The sequence below is a fragment of the Gopherus flavomarginatus genome, chromosome 2 (genome assembly GCF_025201925.1).
Source record: "Gopherus flavomarginatus isolate rGopFla2 chromosome 2, rGopFla2.mat.asm, whole genome shotgun sequence".
Lineage (NCBI taxonomy): Eukaryota > Metazoa > Chordata > Testudines > Testudinidae > Gopherus > Gopherus flavomarginatus.
In genome coordinates, this window is record NC_066618.1 from 276,757,591 (window position 1) to 276,776,400 (window position 18,810).

At 41.6% G+C, this 18,810-nt stretch overlaps 1 protein-coding gene across 3 annotated transcripts in view; it reads right to left on the reverse strand.

Annotated features, from left to right (window-relative positions):
* The window catches only part of ENPP2 (ectonucleotide pyrophosphatase/phosphodiesterase 2), a 113,768-nt gene that overhangs the window by 10,977 nt on the left and 83,981 nt on the right, over positions 1–18,810 (reverse strand). For all 3 annotated transcript variants that reach the window (XM_050940758.1, XM_050940759.1, XM_050940757.1), the window contains exons 12-19: positions 14,649–14,757; positions 11,439–11,564; positions 9,124–9,155; positions 8,206–8,333; positions 2,967–3,054; positions 2,730–2,817; positions 965–1,137; positions 618–666 (exon numbers count right to left, since the gene is read on the reverse strand). In XM_050940758.1, the coding sequence (XP_050796715.1) occupies positions 618–666; positions 965–1,137; positions 2,730–2,817; positions 2,967–3,054; positions 8,206–8,333; positions 9,124–9,155; positions 11,439–11,564; positions 14,649–14,757 (793 nt within the window). The remainder of the gene's footprint in view (positions 1–617; positions 667–964; positions 1,138–2,729; positions 2,818–2,966; positions 3,055–8,205; positions 8,334–9,123; positions 9,156–11,438; positions 11,565–14,648; positions 14,758–18,810) is intronic.

Below are 18,810 nucleotides of genomic sequence, written 5' to 3' on the forward strand. Positions count from 1 at the left end.
AATGACCTGCACAATTGTTTGTATTACTAGAATTAAGGAAAGGGAAAGATTTATGAAAGCTATACCAAAAAAAATAAAATTGACTGCAAATGCCTGACTGGAGGTAGCTCAGGATCCAATTGCAAAAAACCACAAGATTTGCTAAAGCAGCAGGGAAAAGTTTACAAAACTTGGTCCAGTTCAAGCTAACACACACGGCTAATGGAATTTTAGCAAGATTCTAGAAGGAAATTGGACATTTATATTGATAAGAATATTCAGAGCTATTCTAGTTAATGCTAAAACATTTGGCAAGGAATACAAAACAATATGCTTCAACCATTTTGAGCCCATCTCTATTAAGGATTAGGATACAATTATCCTACATCTGTTTAACATGCAGTTTCTTGCATCTTCTTCTGACCACTGTCAGAAACAGGATGCTGGGCTAATGAACTTTAGGTCTGATTTAGTAACTGCCAGACTACGCTTCTAAAATCTACACAGAGACAGTACAAGTGTATGAGTTCACTGTATTTTATAAATTCCCATTAGTTTGAATGTTGGTTGATTTTAAATGTAGTAAACCACCACTGAAAATGAAGAAAATAAATGTTTATTAACCACCATGTCCTTACCTTCTGTTCCTTTGACATGAAAGCGCTTATTGAGTTCATCCAACTTGTTCTTTATAAAAAAGAGTAAAAAAGATTAGCAGCTGAACCATAAGAGCATTCTCTGACATCTCATGTTTACTATTTATTTAGCAAAGTAATACTGGCACTGTAACACCCTTATTGTGAAGGACACATTACACTAAATATTCCAAAGGGTATGACAGACTCTTAACGGCATGAAGGATCAAACGGATACTTAAACGTTAGAGCCTCCTTCTCTTAAAGTGAGAACATGCAATATCCCCCTAACCTGGAGTACAAGACAGTTATCCTTAATGACACCAGTTTGAATAAATCCATTAGTCTACCTTGTCATCACATGTACAGCCCAAATCAAATTCAGATGCAGAAAATGCAGTGACAGGATAGAGCGGCCTTGCGACTTCATCTGGCATGGTCGGTTTAAATGCATTGTTCCTCAGCAAGTGATTTAAACTTCCATGGGTTCCATTATTAGGAGCGGGCTTTAATCCAAGCAGATCTGACAAGACATCAAACACAGAAGCAGGGTTCTAAAAAACTGTAACGGTCCTACGTCGCATACATCAGTACACAGTGCCCATTTCCTAGATGGCTAGAAACAAGACACCAGCTACTTTATACCCATCAAGTAGAAAGAGTTACTTTTAATTTAACCAAAGAACTGTGCTAAGCCTTTGTCCACATCAGAGAAACCTGTTTTGCAATTAGACAGTGTTGGAAATTCCCATGATAGGAACAATAAGATTTAGTATTATAGCTAGATGGAGAAACTATTACTACTGAACGTTTTTATTACCGTAACTCCTAGGGCACGTTTACATGGGGGGTTGAGAGGGGCAGGGAAAACACCCGCAGCAGCGAGTCTCAGAGCCCAGGTCAACTGACTCAGGCACGTGGGGACCACACTAAGGGGCTAAGAACACTCACTCATGGAGGTGGGAGGGGTCAGAGCCTAAGGGAGGGAAAAATCTACAATGCTATATTTAGCCCCATCAGGCCAGCCCTGCAAGCCCAAGTCAGTTGATCAGATGTGCTGCCATGGGGTGGGGGTATAGGGGGTTGCAGAGTAGATGTACCCCTAGAGTCTCCAATGAGGATCAATGCCTTAGAGGGCAAACCTGCAGCATGCTTGGTTAAACCCGACAGTGCTATCAGTCTTAAAAAAATACTAAAAGTCAAACTGATATACAGCATTTAACATCCCCACTAAAACATACTCTTTGGAATCTTTCATCCAGGATTTCCTGGTACTGTACAAACATTAAATAAGCCACCTAACACCACTGACAGACAGGAAAGTTCAATATTGCACACATTTGGAGAAGAGTGAACAGACACAATGAGCTGTTATTGTGATTTTTACAAAAGGCACATCATGTTAATGACGATAGTTCTGTTCCAGTGTGATCTCTCGACTGGTTCATATCTGAAAGGAAACGTGATCTACTAGTTAAAGCAGGAGACAAAGTAAAAAATGATCTTGGTTCTATTTCCAACTCTGCTATTGACTTCTGAGACCTCAAGACCAATTAGCCTCCTCATCTATAAATGGGAATAATTATTAAACACAGAGATGTGTTTCACGTTTATAAATTAATATCTGCAACTTTTTCTGAAATCCTCAGGTGGAAAGTTTAACTGAGAAAGGAAATGTACATTAAAAACAGGATCATAAAATTTATATTCATGCACTGCCATATCTAGCTTCTCTACTTCATTGCTGCAGTAAGAGTTCCAAAAACAATCACCACCAACAAGAGGCACAGTAGTGGCAAAATAACGCCTGTGCTGCCACGCATGAGATGCGGGGGCAGAAGCTCTCTCTGGACACAAGTCTAGCTCCCATACTAGATTGTAGCCCTCTGTATTTGATATCTGAGGAGCTGCCAGCAGAAACACAATGTGAATGCACTCCAATTGTTGGAGCAGAACAAACACAGGCCTCTGTGCATTCTGTCCTTCCATCCAAAGGGCAAGTGACAGTGCAGTGCTGGGGAGAAGGCAGTAGCCCAGAACAGAAGCATAAGTTGTGCGTACACCAACCTCTGAAAGCTTTGTTGGCAAAAGTAGTTTAGAAATGGAATAGCTTACCACACATAACGTTGTAAAGTTCAATATTTTCAAATGGAGGTACTTTGGCCTTGTGCTTGAATGTGGGACCATAGCCTACAAAGACAGTCTTCAAAGAAGAGAGAAACATGGTAAAAGTAGTAGGTTTTTTTGTTTGTTTGTTTTAAGAGAGTTAAAGCAAATTCCAAGACTTCAAGTTTCTCCCTCCAACACACAAACCCAATTACCCTCGCAAAAAGGTTAGTTTGCTGCTTATACCTGCATACTATTGATCTTGTTGTCATATCCATGATCGCCATGGAAGAAGCATTTTCCTGATAGTTTCTTATAAACATCCATGGATTTCCTACATTGAAATGTAAAATCATAAGAATTATTGCTGACCTGACAATGTAGTTTCAGAAGATTAAAATTTAGGCTGCAATTTTCAAAAGGAGTTGAAGGGAAGTAGAGCCTAACTCCCTTTGAATGTCATGGGGATTTGGGCACCCAACTTCTACAGGTTCCTTTGAAAATTCCAGCCTTAAACACACAAAAACAGTGAAGTCATCTCTCAATTATACAGAAACTTTGCCCTAAACTATCCCAGAGCATTTCACAAACTACAATTATCCCCAATACTGGAGTGGATGCACCAGCAGGACACACTACTTGGGACAAGAAGTGAATACCATACCCAAATGAAACTCTAGGGGGAAGTTAGGTAGGAAGTTCTCCAAAGAGAGGACAAAAGGGGTTATAATTTTGAAATGTATTAAAATGTTAAATGAGAGTTAATTTCTCTTTCCCAATGATGCTCCCTCAGCATTAAATATATTCCACCAAGGAAGCGATGGATTGGGACAAGCACATGGGTCCTCCCATTACTCTCAAAAGTCTTAAAACTGATTTTTGCTCACTATTTTAATAGGTGTATTGTGACATCAGTTCTTAACAGAAATCCCCATTGACAACTAAAAGTGTTTCTGCTTAAATGGATGGCGCAATATAACTTAATACTATGCTATTATTAAGAGAATGAAAAACTTGAGACATCACCTGCCTGGGATATACTTGAAAAGAAACCAATGCATATGGAATAACGAACATCAGCTATTGTTAGCCTTGGATAACTTGCCATTCCCAGGTAGAAGCCCTTTCCCACTGGGGACACCTACAGATTGAAGCTGTTTAGGATCTTGTTGCCCTAAATCAGTAGCATTCTAACAGATGCTTCTCAGAAAGTCAGAAAGCACCTTTTTAATAAATTACAATGCTATTGAGTCCTTTTCACCTGCTTACTCTTTCACTTTGTGGTAGGCAAAGAAGAAACAGACCTGGAGAGAAAATGGGAGAAACTCAGAAGGAAAAGAAACATATGAAGAAAGTAAGTGGTAATCATAGAAATATAATGACTAGCTTTGTTACACACTAAGATTTATGAGCAGCATCACAGGGGCTGCCATCCTAAAAGTCAGTTTGTACACCCATTAGATGATGTTCTCTCAGAGATTTGGCTTTTGTCCTCAAAACTGGAAGTGAAGTAATCAGACCTGTAACTATTACAGAAATAGTCTTTTCCTGGCTATAAACATGAATTACAGTTACATTAACAGAAGAGAAGGGTGCACACATTAAAAGGTAGCAGTAGCAAATAATGCAGCCAAAAGAAGTTTGAACTGAGATGAAAAGTGAAAAAATCTTGAGTAAAATATTCCTATTACCTCTCTTCCTCATCCCATATGTAGAGCTGTTTGGGAATCTTCTATTTTTATTTATTTATTTATTTATTTATTTATTTTTGGTCGGGTGGAGTGGTGGTAGTCAGAAAATGATGATTGGTCTAAACCAGTGGTTCCCAAACTTTAATGACCTGTGAACCCCTTTCACTAAAAATGTTGAGTCTCTCAAACCCCCTCCTAAAAATGAATATTTCCAGGGATTTTCTCCTTTATCTGAGTATAAATTAGAAAAGCAGTGCTCCTGGAAATATAAAATTTGTTCTTATGACAAGCTTATTACACATTTATTACACTAGTCTACAATTTTTGAGAAGTCGTCTGCTTCAGAGATAAAATGTGATATTTATTATGTATTTTGATGTGCTGAATTCAAATATGACAATTAAAACAACTGATTGGCTACTGTTTCTAAGATATTTTAAGTTTTTACATTTTATGTCTATGTATATTGTGTAGACAGTAGAGTTTTAATCATAAATTGTAAACCTAGGTCTTTTCACGTGTTTATGGTTGCTTTACATGATAATATTTCACCTGTCCTGTTTATGTAACACTTTAAAAATCAGCAAAAGGGCTATATAAATAAAATTTATTATGAAACAAAAGGCAAAAAACTATTATGTACATAGTTTAGTCCTATTCAGTGTCTACTCGGCGCTTCTTGGCTTGTCTCTTGTATTCATTAAATGGAGCATCTCTTGTCACTGTCCAGCAATAGTCTGCAAGCATTGATGGGCTCCATTTGCCCTGATAGCCTGCCAGGAGATTCCATTGCTGTAGTCTAGAGCCCAACAGCTCTGCCTTACTCTTGGGTAGTTCCAAATCCCTGACAAGGTCATTCAGTTCACCTTGTGTTATGAGGTGTGGTTCAGAGGAGGAGGATGGGAGAAAAAGTGGGTCCTGTGACATTGATGGTTCAGGACCAGAAGTTTCATCCTCTTCCTCGTCTGACTCAAGTGAGAATGATTCTGGTGCATCAGGAGCCGGCAGTCCTTCTCCGTGGGGTACTGGGCGTATAGCTGATGGAATGTTTGGATAATGCACAGTCCACTTTTTCTTCTTTGACACACCTTTCCCAACTGGAGGCACCATGCAGAAGTAACGATTGCTGGTATGATCTGTTTGTTGGCTCTCTCCAAATCATTGGCACTGTAAAAGGCATAGATTTCCTTTTCTTGTTCAACCACTGGCTAAGATTTGTTGCACAAGTGTTGCAGCATGTGTGTGGGGCCCATCTCTTGTCCTGATCTCCAATTTTGCAGCCAAAAGAAAGGTGATAGGCTTTCTTAACCATAGTGGTTATACTCCGCTATTGTGATGCAAAAGTCACTTCACCACAAACATAGCAGAAGTTATCTGCACTGTTCACACAAGTACGAGGCATCTCTGCTCACTTTGGCTGAACAGAAATGCGTCCCTTTGCAAAATCAAACACTGACAAATAAGAGAGCAGGACACTGTATGATTTCTAGTGCTGATATAGGGCAATTTGTTCAGCAGAGTGATGTAAGCTTCGTTAGGATTGCATCATCCATGACTTCTAGGAATAACATGACACAATACATATCATGTATGACGCAATACCAGCTTCAGATTGCATCATTCATTGTTTTGCCTCAAAAGCAAGTACTGTCCAAACCCAGTCATAGATTTATTCATCGATCCACTCAAAGATGTATTTTAGTTATTTCTGGTTTAAATGGAGATCCCTTCCCTTTATAACTCACTTATCCTCCGCCATTCCCAAGTCAAGGGTCGTATATACTGACCCAATAGCATATCTTGAAAACTAGAGCCAATCAACAATTTTAAGCATCATTTTCATTCTCAGTAACCCAGAATTAGTAAAGTTGGACTACATTTATTTCAGAAGCATTTTGGCTGTAGAGCAGTGTTATTAACCATGACAGTATTTTTATTACATTACGAAGACGGCAACACTCTTCCAAGATCTCACTTTTGTAGCTTGTATCACTTTGAATAAGCCTGTTATAAGACGAGGCTCCTATGTTTCATTAAGGAGCATCAGATGTGAAACAGCATGAAGGTATTTAAGAAGCCAACTCAGCGTTCCTCCTACACAAGCTTTCAGATCTTGAGCAGTCCAGGCAAACACCACATGTTACAACAAAACTTAAACTTGTTCTTCATAATAATTTAAAAAACAATACTAGCTGCCTATTTAATTTAAAAAACAGCAAAAAATATCCACCTCCCTTTCCTATAAGGAGTCTTGCAGTTTAAACCTCCTCTGTGTGATAGATATGCTTGCTTTGATCTGCTTAGCTCTTGGAAGTCCAGGGGCTGTGGGCTGCTGGCTCCCTGTGGCCCTGGGGTCCCTATGGACAGCTCTGTCGGCCATTAGGAATTTTTTTCCTGAGAACCCCAGTTTGGGAAACATTGGTCTCAAGACCGGCACTAGGGGTTTTAGCGACCTAGGTGCACGGCAATTTTGCCGCCCCGCGCCCTGGTCCCGTGGCTCCGGTGGAGCTGCCACAGTTGTGCCTGCAGAGGGTCCACTGGTCCACGGCTCCGGTGGAGCTGCCGCAGTGGTGCCTGTGGGAAGTCCACCGAAGCCACGGGAGCAGCCGACCTCCTGCAGGCACCACTGCGGCAGCTCTACCGGAGCCGCGGACCAGCGGACCCTCCACAGGCACGACTGCAGCAGCTCCACCGGAGCCGCCTGCCGCCCCCTCCTGCAAAATGCCGCCCACCAATAATCCTGGCGCCCTAGGCGATTGCCTAGGCCACCTAAATGGAAGCGCTGGCCCTGATTGGTCTAAACCAAATCTTTTTGTGGGAACATACCAGGTTTCGACAAACAGCTTTTGTTAGGAAAGGTTTCACAGGTCAAAACCAAACAGACACATTGACCCCAGAATAGCCAACAGCCTAGTAGTTATGGCACTCAACTGGGAGTTAAAAACCCAGGTTCAAGTCCCTAGTCTGAATCATGAAAAACCTGGAAAGGAGGCCATGGGTTCATCCTGATGTGGAACAGGAAAAATAGAAAAAAGGAAAAAATTCTATACTTCAAGTTTTGCAGAACAGGAAAACTGCCTCCTGTCTAGCCCTACATATATCAATAAAAATTGTTAAAATGGTAAACCTAAAACCAGAATTTAATTCTTTGAAATTTGAGAACCATCATCAGAAATTGTAGAAAGAAGACTTGTCATCTTGCCTACCGGAATTACATCCACTCTGAAAAGGCAACTGGGATTTCCCATTCACTGCTTTAGTAGAAAGATCTTTGCATAAATACAGGAAGATTAGCACAAGAGTCAAAGACACTTATTAGACAGGCAAGGTGGGTATCCTGGGACCGACACAGCTACAACATATTGCATGCAAAGAGACTTATGACACACTGTTAGACTGGCAGCAACATTTTCAAAGGAGAACTACAAATTCTTAAAGTCCATCACAAGAGATGCCAAGAACATAAATCTCTTCTGTTCTCTACCAAAAAAATACAATGACTCAGCTTTATGAATAAAAGACTAGCTGTACTTGATTTAATATATCGTTTTATCAACAGGTCAAAGAAGATATTTTAAACACAAAAGGATGTTGACAGTAGAAAAGATGCCTCCTTTTCTATTGTCTTTAAAAGCAAAGTAATGGTATAAGCTGCCTGCCTCTCTAAATAGGATTATTTTTTTGCCTGGCTAACTGCTAAATAGCTTAAGAATATTCAAAAGTACCAGTAACTAAGCTAGAGAAGGCAGAAGAGACCAAAAAGGAAAAACACATACAAAGATACCACAGTTTACCTTGCCACATGCCATCTTCTGTCCACCAGTAAGTGAATATCCTCAATTCTTCTGTTGTAAGCATAGTGCAAACGCTTGGGAAGGTGCTGTTTCAAATAAGGTTTAAAGTGCTGGTCTGGCTTTCTACACTGAAAGACAATTGTAAGAAGCTATATTGTTTCAAGTCATCATCACTAGTGTGGCTTCAACCACACAATCTGTTTGATTTCAGAGTTCAAAGGTTACGTATAGTAGACATATATCCCAGATCTTGCACAACAATCTAAAGGATCATATTTGTATCAGTGCACTATTTATACAATGCTTCCCTAAGGACAGGTGAGTTTTGAATTATGTTCTATGCACATCTGACACCTTTGTTCTCGCCACAGAGTGTTTTTGCAAAACTCCCCCGCATTTTCCTCAGTGATATGCAAAATGGTTCATATCTGACCAAAGCTTAATTTCAGAAGACTCCCTGAATACTGAATGATAGCCTTTCCAAAAATGTATTTAAATCAGTTTGGCCTCTACATCAGTATATATTTAAGGGGAATTTCATAAAAGCAAGGTTAAGGTTGAGGGATATCAAATGGATTTTTACTGCATCTTCCAAGTACTACTAAAATGTTTACTCATAAAAAGGTTACTTTCCATTTCTGAAGGAAGGAATAAATCAGCTCAATTCAGGGACTCAAGACCATCAGGGACATTCTGGCTGTGTACTACCCAAAAGGGTTATAAAAGCTACTACAGCAGCAAACAGTGGCACTCATGACAAACATTAATCCCTACTCATGAAGGGCCCTATTTATCTATCTTCAGCCTAATGGTCGTTTTCTGACTAAAGAGTGAGCAGGGAATGCTGAATAAATCCCCAAATTAACATGTGAAATGAACAATACGTAGACAGATAATATGCCAGTGCTAAATACTTACTGTGAGGTTGGCAACAATTACTTTAGGGTCATCTGTTAAAAGAGACAGACATAAAACAGTCATTTGTTTATTGGAGTTACAAGGCAAGCACTCTCTTTTCAGGAATCCAGGCTGCTTTTAAAAGCTATCCTATCTTAGCAAAATGTATTAGTTGATGTGCAACAACACACCTTTAATGTGCCTTTCCTTAATTACCCAAAATTTTTATAGCAACATTGATCAGTGTTTTATACTTTGGACCTGAAACTAAATAGTCATAGAAATAAAAATTTTAAACTTATGTCTTGAAAATCATCTATCTAATCTAACAAAGTAAGCAGTCATATCTGAGAATTTGCAAAAGCTTTCTGTAAGAGTGTTTAAGTGCAAGAATAAGCATCTTTATAAGCAATAATTAATAAGAAAGCTGTGGTTCTTTTGGCTGCTTTAACATTACACACAGCTGAATAAGTCACTAAATGAAATAACTGAAAAAAAATTCTGGGCAAGCCTTGGGACTTTACTCTATGTAAGCTGTACTACCACTTGGACAACCCACATTAAATTCTCAGTCTCACTGCTTCCAGGGCCAGCAAACAGCATTTCTCAGGCCCTGGAGGAGAAAACAGAGTTGGAAGAAAATGAAGAACCTTGTCTCTCAACCATAATATTTTGGCTGCTTAAAGCATGATATTGATTGGCTTTGAAATGAGTCATGTTCAGTCTCAGGTACAATTCACAGGCACATCTATTTCAAAGATGCGAGAATGAAGGTAGTGTTAAGGCATGAAATAGTGGAGGAGGGAGAAAGTAGTTAGGTAATCTGCCATTTAAAGTTTTGTTCCAATTCCTGGGAAAGTGCCTATTTATTTTGTGTTTGAATTGTTCATTTATAAGCAATTACAAACATTCAGGAAGAAGAGGATAGAAAGAGACCCATAGAGGAGATGAATGCATTCAGAGGGAGTGATAGCTCAGTGGTTTGAGCATTGGCCTGCTAAACCCAGGCTTGTGAGTTCAATCCTTGAGGGGTCAATCAGGGATCTGGGGCAAAAATCAGTACTTGGTCCTGCTAGTGAAGGCAGGGGGCTGGACTTGATGACTGTCCCTTCCAGTTCTAGGAGATAAGTATCTCTCCAATTATTATTTTATTATTTTTATTATTTAAGTGAGGGTGAAAAACAACAAAACAAGACATAGAGGCATTGTGCCAGGGATTAGCAAGGGACTTCTCTTTGGAAGTTCTCACCATGCCCCAATCAAAGGAAAATAACTTGCTCAACATCAGGGAAATTGAAAGAATGATTTTCCTCATGCTATTTCACTTATCTTTGCATAACAGTAAAATATGGTGCATCTAATTATCTGTAGAACTTTAACATGGTAGTGCCTGATCCCACTTCTAGTGAAAACTGCAGCAAAATTCACTGGAGTCAACGAAGGGACAAAGTTCTCAGTGGAAGATACACAAAAATATTCACTCATATAGGCGATAATAGGCATGGGAAGACCTTTAAAAAAATTGTAACTGGAAGTTTACTAATAGTTTAGGTAGAATCTGCAAAGAAAGAATTTAGTCTTTATGGTAGTCCATCAAAATCACAACACTGTTTATTTTTGAGTGTACTGTAAAATACTTGCATCTTATGACGTGAAAAAATTAATTTTATGCTCTAAAAAGCTTAAGATACACATCAGTGAAACACTGGTATTTGAAAACAGATCTTTACCCATGTCCCTTAGACAAACATCAGAATACATTGTTCATAGTTAAACCTTTAATCAAGGTACTGATTTTAACACATACCCATTGGCTCTGATGTACTTCTGGATTTTCTAATCTTGAAATATCTCAATCTGGTCTTTGCAGAACCAGATATCTTCAAGAAAATTATCCCCAGAATGTTTCAAATGGTCTCATAATTTAGCACTCCAAGCAACTTAGAAGCATGCTGCAAATAACCCAGCTTTTTCATATACTATCACCAAGCCCCATCTGCTCAAATTCACGTTTCACAGTTTTCTCTTACTCACATTCTGCCTTAGCTGTGCATGGCTGCCAAATATCTAACACTGTTTTTTGGCCACAAGAATTGGAGAACTAATGGATTCATAATTAAAACTACCACTTGACCAGTCAATAGGCCCTAGTCAATAGACTATATTTAATAATAATTAAAAAATTCTCACTTAGCATCCAATTCTGCAAGGTGATGAACCCCTTCAAGTCTCACGATCATTGATAATGGGACAGCTTGTCTGGATATGTGCTACTCTACCTTAGAGTTGAAGAATCTTGGCCTCAATATAATACGATACTTGTATAATCAACTTACATTTCAGATTATTATTAGATCGAGGGCGAATGCGTCCTAAAGACCCAGGCACCAATACGATATCTTCTACATTAGTCAGATAGTTACTCAAAAATTCAGTTCTTTCACAAGTGGTGTCCTCCATTCCTGTGGAAGGGAAATAAACCTCCTTTAATAGAGAATTATATCATGAAACAAGCTTATTTCTAAAATACAGGCATCTCTGGCTTCAGAGAAACCATTCGAAAACAAATATTTCTTCTTTATATACTCTTTCTGTTCCTCTCTTCCTAGCAGGTAACCTAACCTCAAGCTTATGGAAAGACTACACTGTCATGAATTAGTCATCAAGAGTGGTCACTGGAACTATTCCACCTGCCAAGGAGCTGTCAGACACATGGACATCTTTGTTTGTTTTCAGGTTTCACCAGCATCAAGCTCTTTTAGTTAGTCTTCTTGATGGCAGCACTGATAATCACCAACATTAGACATTGTTTAAGAACCAAATTGTGGCTGGTGCTTGTACCTATGTGCACAACAGAAATGCCAGTCACTACCCTCCAGGGAGTATACACTTGTTATACATCCAGTTTTAACTCTCAGAAGAACTAATGTCAGCTCCTAGTTTCAAAGTTATTTTTAAAATACAATTTAAAGAGAGGAGACACAAACACACAAAGGTATTGTATCTTGGTGGTGTATTCTAAACCATCTGTAGGTACAGTGAACAGAGTTGTTTTGTGTCTCAATCTAATTGTTAGTAAGTAAAGCTCAAAAGCCTCTAGACAAGGAATGACTATGTTTGGAAAATAAACTCTCCCCAAAACCTCAGCAGTCATCCCCTCCACATCAGGGAGGAGACATAACTGGTAGAGCAATGGTCCCCAACCTTTTCGTGGCCAGTAGCGCATTCATGTTTTCAGAAGAGTGTGGCGGACACCAACAATTACTCACAGGCCCAGCTCCAGGCACCAGTGTAGCAAGCATGTACCTGGGGCAGAACATGCTGTGGGGCAGCATTCCGTTCGTTCTGTAGAGTTGGAGCATTTTTTTTGTTTTGTTTTTTGGTGGCAGTTCTGGGCAGTGCAGAGAGAAGCCGGGAGTACAGAGAACACTGGCACCTGCAGCCCCAGAGTAGTCTGTCCCCAGCAGGCGCAGGGCCCCGGCTTCTCTCCCCTGCTGGGCACTCGTGCCTGCCGGGGACAGAGAACACCAGCGCCCACAACCTGCAGCCCCAGAGTTCTCGGTCCCTGGCAGGCACAGCGCCACAGCTTCTCGAAGCCGGGGAGAAGCCGTGGCCCTGCGCCTGCCAGGGACCAAGAACACCAGCGCCCACAGTCTGCAGCCCCAGAGAAGCCAGAGAAAAACTGCAGCCCCGCGCCTGCCAAGGATCGAGGACATGGGCGCCCGCAGCCTGCAGCCCCAGAGTTCTCTGGCCACGGCTTCTGTCTGACTTAAGCTGCGGCCCCACGCCTGCCAGAGACCAAGAACACCAACTTCTCCAGGGCTGAAGGCAGTGGGCGCCAGTGTTCTTGGTCCCTGGCAGGTGCAGGGCAGCAGCTTCTCTCCAGCTTCTCCGGGGCTGCAGATTGTGGGCGCCAGAGAGAAGTCGCAGCCCCACACCTGCCAGGGACAGGGAACACTGGCTCCTGCAGCCCCAGAGTTCTCTGTCCCCAGCAGGTGCAAGTCCGCGGCTTCTCCCCCCTGCTGGGCATTAGGAGGGCCTCGTGCCTGCCGGGGACAGAGAACACCAGCGTCCGCAGCCTGCAGCCCCAGAGTTCTCTGTCCCCAGCAGGTGCAAGTCCGCGGCTTCTCCCCCCTGCTGGGCATTAGGAGGGCCTCGTGCCTGCCGGGGACAGAGAACACCAGCGTCCGCAGCCTGCAGCCCCAGAGTTCTCTGTCCCCAGCAGGTGCGAGTCCGCGACTTCTCTCCCCTGCTGGGCACTAGGCGGGCACACATAAATGCACCAGCGGGTGCCATGGTGCCTGTGGGCACCGCGTTGGGGACCACTGTGGTAGAGAAACCTGTAGCACTGTGCTGTACCTGTTTTGTAGACAGAGAGTGAACTTTACTGCCCAGGCCTGTTAATCTGGCACTTCGTTCACACACACAAAAAAATCTTCTGAATAGCACGGTATCCCATAGCAAATCATGACTCATTTAGTGTACTATTACCCTAATCAGAGACCTTTATTACCCCCACTGACTACCTCAAAACATACCCAAATGATCTCTATTTTCCTTCTTTCTCCTAGAGTATTTTTCACTGGAGTTGCTGTCTTTACGATTAATTCTTATTGTGAAGTTTTCCCTAATTTCCAAGTGACAGAGACTTTTCAAGTCACAATTTTCCATTTCTGGTCATTCTGCCCATTTTTGCCACTTATTCTCTCCTCAATCCAAACTCTCTCTTGGGGGCATTTCTCCTTCCTCCATAACCCTTCAAAGCTGGGCCCAGTCTCTCATAACTACCCCAACTTTGTTCCTCTGTATCTGACCAGCTGTCCTCCTAATTGCCATGGAAACTTACTGTTCCAAAATTATTCTCCCACTGTCATTAAAAAGGGGATGAGGCTTCTATACCATTTTCCTGCCAGATAACCTACTAAAAAAGACATAGGGACAGACTGTAGCTCTTCACACTTGCTAGGGAGCAGCTAGGAGAGATTGTACATTATTTGTGTGGATCATACTCCAAAAAACAACAGGATTAATTCTGAACGAATGTGCAAACAGTAAATCAAATAGTTAAAATAAGAAGGAATTCCTCCACAAAGGTAATTATCAGGCAAATTAAATGTTGGGTTTACATTGTCAGTGTCCTGTGAATAAATATTTTTACTTTTTAAAATAGGATATTCATTTAGGCTCTGATCCAGTAAAGTACTTGGTGGGTGGGTGGGTGGGTGGGTGTGTGTGTGGTGACAAAGAGTCCTGTGGCACCTTATAGACTAACAGAAGTATTGGAGCATAAGCTTTCATGGGCGCATACCCACTTCGTCAGACATGTGACATGCGTCTGACGAAGCGGGTATTCACCCACAAAAGCTTATGCTCCAATACTTCTGTTAGTCTATAAGGTGCCACAGGACTCTTTGTCACTTTTTACAGTTCCAAACTAACACAGCTACCCCTTTAATACTTTAAGCACAGTGAAGCTCTGGAAATTGCTCAAGCATCAGTTTCTACCCATATTTACATACTAAGAAAGGACAAGTAAGAGTTTTTACCATGGTCTCCAACAAAGATAACATTGACACATCGATGTAGCTTCAGCTGCTTCAGTCCATCCATTAATTGTCCTAAAGTCTTGTCAATATCCCTTAGGGGATTTATCATCTACACAAAGTTTGCAGAAAGAAAGGAAGTTAATCACCATAACAATGCTCCCTCTTTCACTACAGGTGGAGCTTCCTCAGCAGAATTCTGGTAGGTTAACTTTCCAGATCAAAAGGCAGATCCTTGGCTGAGTAGTTATCACCCTGACCTAATGATCATCTCCTTTCCCATGAGCTTGGTTTGATTTCCTTGAGGGAAAGGTATACAAGTCTTCTATTGGGATGTTGTCAGATGACTACAAGAGATCATTGATCCTATTCCTACCCCTCCAACAGACCCCCTAAACATATAGTAAATCTGCCTTTGCATTTACCATATTAGAAAAATGCATATGATTGGAGAAGATTGGGCGGGGGAGGGGGAGGAGAGAATTGATTTAAATGCTGTTCTTCAAATGGACTTGAGCTTTTCAGTTTTTCTGAACACCAACTATGTAGTCATGGTACATAGCTTCAATCTCAATGTTCATATGAAAATCCCAAGCCACTGTGAAGGGTGCTCCAGGAGGTATCTGGTGCTATGATGGAAGACTGAGGGCAGACATTCTAAGTAGGAGGAGGAAAAAAGGCAGCTTCAGCTTGCTAGCCAAGGTCTCTAAAGGATCAAGTGACAATTCTGGCAAGATTTTGAAAAAGGATGGTATAAATACATTATTTTATAAAAAGGCAAAATTATGACAGCATTCCAACAAGTTACAATTCTGAGCAGGAACAGAAGCGAGTGCAATTTTTTTTTATTAGATGATAAATACTTTGAATCTCTGTACATTTTAGATAAAGGACAGTTTAAGAAAAAAGAGAGAGACCAACATTTGTTTGTCACAATATGCTGAATATCTCATCTGCATACTTAACTGGATCAGTTAAATTTAGAAAAAAAACAATTTTGTCACAATCTTGACTCAGAAAGGTAGATTTCAACAATTTCCTAAGAGAAATTTCCGCTTACAAATGTCAACCTGACCCTAATTTAAATGTTTTGCAAACTCTCCTTCTGCATGAACTGCCACCCACCTCATGGAGTTGTAGATTCTGAAAATAATCAAGACAGGAAATTACAACTCATATGAGGCACGATGGCGACTCTGCCACAGGGAGAAACCACTGTGCACCACAGGAGATGGAATCCAGCTGGGGAGCAGGAAGAACACAGAACTACAATTCCCAGGAGACACTGTAGCAGCTCAGACAGAGAGAAAAGACTCTAAAACTAAATGCTCCTATTTAGGAAATTATGAACATTTAGTTTCAGTCAAAAATAATTCAGAATGATTAATCAACATTTTTCAGAACTTTTCATTCCATGAAAAATTCCACTATTTTGACTTTTCGTCCCAAACTGGGACAAACGCCTACTGTTAAAATATTAGATTTTTTCCATGAATTGGACAGCCCTCAATACTTTCTATGGTCCACAGTCTTCTGGGAGCTTTCCCCTCCTGAACTCTGATGGCACTGTGCTTCTTACAGAAACGATGCAGATTCTCCAGAGACGGGCTGAACATTTTGAAGCAGTTCTCAACTGTGCCTCAGTCATCAATGATGAGGCCACTGACAAGACGCCCCAGGTTGCAGCCAATGACTCCATGGATGCTTCACCAGAAGAGGACGAAGTGAATAAAGCCATCAACCAGCTGTTAAGTGGCAAAGCCCCAGGGTCAGATGCCATACCAGCAGAGGTGTACAAAGTTGGTGGACCCATGCTGCTACAGAAACTCACCGAGCTGTTTCAGTCCTTCTGGAAGCAGGGATCCATTCCACAGGAATTTAGAGACGCATCCATCGTGCACCTCTATAAGAGGAAGGGCAATCGCCAGGTATGTGACAATCACCGTGGAATCTCGCTGCTCTCTACAGCGGGGAAAGTTCTTGCACGGGTTCTACTGAACCAATTGATCACTCACCTGGAGCAGGGCTTACTGCCAGAATCACAGTGCGGCTTCCGCAAGGGACGTGGGACTATTGACATGATCTTTGCTGCGCGTCAATTACTGGAGAAATGTCAAGAGCAGAATCGTGAACTCTGCACAACTTTTGTGGACCTCATGAAAGCATTCGACTCTGTCAGTCGCCAGGGCCTGTGGAGGATCATGTCGAAATTCTTTTGTCCAGACAGATTCATACAATGGTACGTCAATTTCATCACGGTATGAAGGCTTGTGTCCTGGATGACTGTGAAACATCTGAGGCCTTCCCAGTCACCAACGGCGTCAAACAAGGGTGTGTTTTAGCACCCACTTTGTTCAGCATGATATTCTCTGCCACTCTGACTGATGCCTTTCAACACTGCACTGAAGGAGTAGGCCTGAAGTACAGAACCAATGGGAAACTCTTCAATCTGAGGTGACTGCGTGCCATCACCAAGGTGAAGGAAACTGTACTTCGAGACTTTCTCTTTGCTGATTGCGCTCTGAATGCTAGTACAGAGCCAGAAATGCAAGCCAGTATGGGCAAGTTTTCATCTGCATGCAACAACTTCGGTCTCACCATTAACATCAAGAGGTCGTGCACCCAGCCAGCTTTCCACGCTCCATACTCAGAACTGTCCATCACTGTAAATGGACAGAGACTTCAGGCAGTGGACCACTTCACATACCTGGGCAGTACGCTTTCCCGAGCAGCGTCAATCGATGATGAAGTAAACTGCCAAATTGCTAAAGCCAGCTCTGCATTTGGCCAATTGCACTCCAATGTCTGGGAACATTGAGAGTTCAGCCTACCAATGAAGCTGAAGCTCTACCGAGCAGTGGTGCTTCCAACTCTGCTGTACGCCTGCGAGACGTGGACTGTTCATCGCAGTCATGAACGAAGGCTCAATCACTTCCACATTTCCTGTCTGCGAAAGCTTCTAAAAATCAGATGGCAGGACAAAGTGCCCGATACTGAAGTCCTTACCAGAGCCAGTCTGCCGTCAGTTCACACACTGCTGATGAGAGCCCAGACCAGATGGGCCAGACATGTCGTGAGAATGTCAGATGAGTGCATTCCTAAACAACTCTTCTACGGAGAACTCACCCAGGGAAAGCTCTCCCATGGAGGATAAAAGAAGCGGTTCAAGGACATGCTGAAGACCTCTCTGAAGTCCCTTGAGATCAACACCACCACATGGGAAACCCTCGCACTGAACCGTCCAGCATGGTGCAGCCTCATTCACACAGGCAGTAATACCATTGAGGCGAGGCGTACTGCTGAGGCTGAAAGAAAGCGTGAGCTGCACAAGTCCGGAGCTGCCCGCACATCGACAGTGCCATCACATGTCTGCCCGACGTGTGACAGGACGTTCGAAGCCCAAATCGGACTGATCAGTCATCTTCGGAAGCACAGAGTCCGGTCATCGAACGAATGAGTTGTTGAGGTCTTCATTGACAACGATGGACGAACATCAATTGTATCTCATGAATCATGTAAGGAAATTAAGTCTTATTTCAGCCTCTAAATCGTAACTCTGCAGTTAGAAAACCTGGGAACTGCAAATCCTCTTGGATTTCACATGAACGTTTTCTTGTGGAACAGGTTTATGCTGTTCTTAAAATGGAGCAATAGTATTTCCATACATGATAAGGAACCACAAATCACAGTACTTTTCTAAGGTCCTATATCCACCAAACTTCAGCTGGGGATTTGCAAAGATGTTTTTGATACTATGAAAACAAACTAATCGGGGAAATCCTGTTTTTAAATAAAAAACCCAAAAACTACAAAATAAAGCAAAAAACAAAACCCCTCACTACCACCAACCCCTCCCCCACACACACACTATTTCACATGATCACAGCCAGAGAACCTCAAATTTAGTTCCTTCACCTTCATTATTCTCACCGAGTTCTCATTTAAAAAGTTTTATTTATTTCTGAAACAGACTAAGGTTGATACTGAATGTCATTAATATGTTTATGTGAGGATATTCTAAGTGGATGTGGGACTGCCCTGAGACCATATTCTTGTCCAGATATAACCTCCAAGGAGTTATCAGTAAAAGAATAAATGTCTTATGTGTACCTTTGCTCAGATCTCCACTACCTCAGATCTTTGTAAAGTTGTGTGGAAGGCTTTA